General features: G+C 47.7%; 2 protein-coding genes across 3 annotated transcripts in view; one reads left to right on the top strand and one right to left on the bottom strand.

The window, feature by feature from the left end:
- Positions 1-331: 331 nt before the first annotated feature.
- On the top strand, positions 332-2282 carry pdyn (prodynorphin). The gene is made up of 3 exons (XM_062540130.1): positions 332-425; positions 789-926; positions 1289-2282. Exons 2-3 carry the CDS (start codon positions 798-800, stop codon positions 1895-1897), a joined length of 738 nt encoding a protein of 245 aa, XP_062396114.1. The 5' UTR covers positions 332-425; positions 789-797; the 3' UTR covers positions 1898-2282.
- Positions 2283-3444: 1162 nt separating this feature from the next.
- Positions 3445-5000, bottom strand: part of gmeb2 (glucocorticoid modulatory element binding protein 2) — a 10937-nt gene continuing 9381 nt past the window's right edge. For both annotated transcript variants that reach the window (XM_062541893.1, XM_062541894.1), the window contains exon 10: positions 3445-5000. This exon is cut by the window's right edge and continues 488 nt beyond it. In XM_062541893.1, coding sequence (XP_062397877.1) covers positions 4440-5000 — 561 coding nt within the window. In that variant the 3' untranslated portion in view covers positions 3445-4439.

The following is a 5000-nucleotide window of genomic DNA, read 5'->3' as shown; positions in this document are numbered from 1 at the left end:
GGCTGCAGGTTTTACTGGTGTGTGTGTGTGTGTGTGTGTGTGTGTGTGTGTGTGTGTGTGTGTGTGTGTGTGTGTGTGTGTGTGTGTGTGTGTGTGTGTGTGTGTGTGTGTGTGTGTGTGTGTGTGTGTGTGTGTGTGTGCGCGCGCGTGGGTGGGTGGGTGGAACTGGGGTGAGCTTGGAGGAAGGTGGAGACGGGCGCAATCGTGTGTGTTCTTGTAGCTTATTGTTCCCATTGGTCAATGTCGTGATGTGCACCGATGACACCACGGAGTCTTCGGCAATAAAGCGTGTTGCGTCCAACTTCCGCTCAGAGAGGACGAACATCGATACGCTCGCGTTTCCAAAGGCTGAAGGTCTTAATAAGTTGACTCTTCTCCGTTACCGGAGAAGCGCCAGGGAAAGGCTTGATTTCCCTTCCATCAAGGTAAGTCTGAATAAGGTCATGTTTTGGGTTGGTTTCTTCTTTTTTTCTTTTCTTAAAGTTTGGTTTGAACGAAAACATATTGATGTTTTTCACTGAGACTGGCCCCTGGTTGCCTCCTCATTGTATGAAATTATATTAAACATTTCCAATGGTACGCTTGTCTCAATAAAGCATGGATAAAGAATTGTGCTTTATGTTCTATTGAATTCTTCTTATGGTTTGTTTCTGTTTTGTTTGTTTCTGCGCTTTATTTTGCGACTCCTGACGTGTGTGTGTGTGCGTGTGTGTGTGTGCGTGTGTGCGTGTGTGCGTGTGTGTGTGGTGCGTGTGTGTGTGTGTGTGTGTGGTCATATGTTTCTGTAGGATAACAGGATGGAGCGGTATGTGTGTGTGCTCGTGCTGATCTTGAGCGCGCCGGTCATGGCAGCAGCGGACTGCGCCTCGCGGTGTTTGAGATGCGCACAGGAGCTGCCCAACGCGGACACATCCGTGGACAGTCTGGTAAGATCAGCGCACAAGCTTCGGCTTTTTAAAACGACACGGGTAACTGTGATACCCGACTCGGTGTGCTTTTGCGCATGTGAACGGCTGTGTTTTGGAAAAGAGCGTCAGGCGCAATTCAGGACCTTGGAGAGCGCCGTGTGTTTTACTTTTTTATGAGTAGCATAAGTTGAAAAGGGGAGACAATTTAGAATTAAAAATTCACCTTTTGTATGATAAAGTATTCTCCTACATTATTATAATAACACGACCCATCAAAGGTCTGCGTTTTCGAAACCAATTCATGCAAGTATGGCGATGAGTTTCATGTAGTCTACATTTAAAGTAAATGTTTAACGTAGCCTATTTTCCTCCGTTCTCAGGCTTGCACGTTAGAGTGTGAAGGGGCTGTCACGAGTTCGTGGGAATTAAATAAATGTGACCGAATCCTCAAACAGCAGCCCACGGGGTTGACTTCTGAAGACGATGCGCACAACGCGCCCGACGCGGAGGACAGCCAAGAGTCTTCTCTCCCGAGTCTGGTCAAGCGCTACGGCGGCTTCATCAAGCGGATTGATAAAAATAAACTTTTTAAATCGCCTTGGTACGACAACGCTGTTCTGAAAGGACTTTTCGCCAAGAAATTCGGTGAACCTCTTGGAAAATTTGGTGAGCGTGAGGTACCGGAATTAGCCGAGGACACGGAGCGAGAGGATGTGGCATCAGAGAGCGAGACTGGAGTATATGACGACGCTGCCTTGAACCCCGTCAAACGCTACGGAGGATTTTTACGCAAATTTCCGAAGCGAAGCGAGTCCTCGGAGGAGACCGGCCGGCAGGAGCTTCAGAAGAGGTACGGAGGGTTCATGCGCAGGATTCGGCCCAAGCTGCGGTGGGACAACCAAAAGAGATACGGAGGCTTCTTACGGCGTCACTTCAAAATCTCCGTGAGATCGGAGGAGGACCCAGCATATGATGATCTTGGTCTTTAGGCCATCGCTCAACCTGCCCTCACTGCCTCCTTTCACTCAAAACTTCTTTCGCAAATCCGTGAGAATGTTCTCCATAGTCCTTCATGTGTGCTCCCGGGGCTGGTGTCGTCACTGCGGGTTCAGATCACCTCGTAGGAAAACACAGACTCGCGTCCTTGTCAAGTCACTAAGTCTAATGGACATTCAGGTGAATTAAAAAAAAACATTTGTTGTTATGCGTGAACACACACACACTGTGCGTCCTGTATTGAAACCAGTTATGCTTGTTTGATTAACTATAAACTATATCGGCTAAATATAATAAAGGCAAATGCATAATTGGCCAAAGCTGCAAGGAAGTGCTGTTTTGAGTTACTTTACAACAGAGACTGGATATGTCGACACTTCTAGTCGTTGACAGTGTGTTTGACGTTGTTTTGGCTGGACTTGGCCTGAGTGTATTTAAATGTTTATACTTCGTTAATAATAAAGTTTATTTCACTCGAAAGAAATGTAGTTTATTAAAGAAGTGTGGTCCGCTCCATCCGATCCTTAAGGATCTTGGTGTGGATGTTCCGTCCTTGCCCTATTTATATGTATTTATTTTACAGTCTATGGTCCTTGCACTGCAAAGGCTTTCCTCATAAGGACGGCTTTGCTCCATTTGATCCTTTAGGCCTTGCCGGGTCTGAGGAAGAACAGACGCCCCTGCGGGGCTACTGGCTTGGCTACCACTGCTTACGCGGATAGAAGTGCGGCCTAAAGATCGGCGGACACAACTATGGACTGTGAGAGACTTATCCAAGGAACCGTGGCCATATATTAGGAAAGGGCTCCTCCTAGTGGCCCATATGGGAATGCACGCTGCTCACTCTCGGTTTCATCGCTTTGTGTGGGCACTAGACTACGCTTGATCAGAAGCGTCCTTATAGAGCCCCTCACAGTTACGACATGAACGTAAATAAAGCACAAGTTTACATTTCATATAAAAAACCTGTAAGGTTGAATGTTGGCTTTGATTTAAAACGAAATGACGTTGAATAAGACTAAACGGAGCTGTCTCTGCTTGAAAGTGACGTGTTAGATACATGTCTGCTGATATAACCAGCGACTCGTAAGTCCATGGAAACATTCGATTTGCCTTACATTTGAATATTTGAAAATGTAATGGCACATGAAATTCACATTAGGGACAGTGATAACTGAACATTGGGGACAGTAAGGAGTTAACAGTGGGGACAGTAATGAGTTAACATTGGGGACAGTGGGTGAAATAACCCATATGCTCCATCTTCTGAATGATTCTTAGTGCAGATTGAAGACCGTAGCTGGTCTTTACATTGCGTTATGGTCTGGGCTACATACCTTCAAATATAACTGCATTCATACAAACAATGTATGTGGCTACAGGTGGTTGGTTAATAACCAGCATTAAACATTACACTCATGATCTATCACTTCAGTGTTTGCCTGGGTAAAATATATACATTCATATTTATATTTCTGTAGAATCTCTAAAACTATTATCATCTCAAATAAAAACAGAAGATAAAAATGTGAGCAGGGAGTCAGATGTACTTAATATAGTTTAATATCTGTTCTTTAGCAACCCTTCAGCCTCCACAAGCCAGCTATAGAAAACATCACAAAGCACATCGGCGCTCCTGAGCAAAGATCACAAAAGGTGTCGACTCCAAATATACCAAATATCAAGTCTGCAAGAAAATACTGTTCATATTAAAATATGCTCCATTCAACAGCTAAACATTTGTCCATGTTTATATATCCTAAATAGTATTCTTTTACAAAATAAACAGTTGATCATTCTGTATGTGCAGTCTTAGAAGTTAGAAGGGACCTTTTTTTTAATAAACAAGACAAAATATGAAAGCACACACGCACGCGCACACACACACACGCGCGCGCACACACACACACACACACACACACACACACACACACACACACACACACACACACACACACACACACACACACAACCACTGCAGGATATCATTAGAGCCATGCAGATAGAAAGGCCTTGACTGAGAGACATGACCACATACTTTTCCTCAGGTGATGAGAGAGAGAGAGAGAGAGAGAGAAAGAGAGAGAAGGGAGACATGAAGGGATAAATGAAAACAGGAGAGGTGGAGAGAGAAAAGGAGGAAAGATAGAGCAAGAAAAGAGGAGAGGTGGAGAGAGATAGATAGAAAAGAAGAGATAGAGCAAGAAAAGAGGAAAGGTGGAGAGAGGTGGAGAGAGATAGAGAGAAAAGTAGAGATAGAGCAAGAAAAGAGGAGAGGGGGAGAGAGATAGAGAGAAAAGTAGAGATAGAGCAAGAAAAGAGGAGAGGTGGAGAGGGGGAGAACAAAAGTGAACAGGATAGAGGGATGAGAGTGAGGGAGGGGTAAAGGTGAGGGAGGGATGAGAGTGAGGGAGGGGTAAAGGTGAGGGAGTTTAACAGGTGAAGATGGATGTTGCAGGAAGTGACCTGGAGTGACCCCTAGCACCTCCAGCTCCCAGTGCACGTAATCGCCATGGCAACAGTCACAACAGCTCCTCAGTCTGGCCCGTCCTCGTCACCTTTGACCTCCGACTCCCCCGAGTCTTCCGCCTGTGACCCCACCGTTTCCACGGCAGCAGCAGCAGCAGCAGCAGCAGCAGCCGACACCGTCTCCATGGCAGCAGACACGGTCTCCACGGCGGTGGTGGTGGCCGTCACCGTTTCCACGGTAGCCGAGACGGTCTCCACGGTCGCCGTGGGCAGCAAGGTGGCGCCCTGGAGCAGCGCGGGCGCCGTGGCGATCGGGGGGGCGGCGGCACCGCCGGCCATCTGGGGCGGCAGCGTCACGAACTGGACCGGGCTCAGCAGCTTGAGGATGGTGGCGCCCAGCGAGGACGAGCAGCCGCCCGGGTCAGCGCTGACCAGCGTTAGAGCGCCCCCTAGCTGCTGCTGCAGGGTGAGCGCTCCTCCTGGCTGCTGCTGCAGTGTAAGAGCGCCCCCTAGCTGCTGTTGCAGTGTAAGACCGCCGCTGGGCTGCTGCTGCAGTGTAAGAGCGCCCCCTGGCTGTTGTTGCAAGGTAAGAGCGCCCCCTGGCTGTTGTTGCAAGGTAAGAGCGCC

Source organism: Sardina pilchardus, chromosome 7 (genome assembly GCF_963854185.1).
Source record: "Sardina pilchardus chromosome 7, fSarPil1.1, whole genome shotgun sequence".
NCBI lineage: Eukaryota > Metazoa > Chordata > Actinopteri > Clupeiformes > Clupeidae > Sardina > Sardina pilchardus.
Note: the sequence above shows the minus strand (reverse complement) of the source record. Positions and strands in the feature narration are given on the sequence as shown.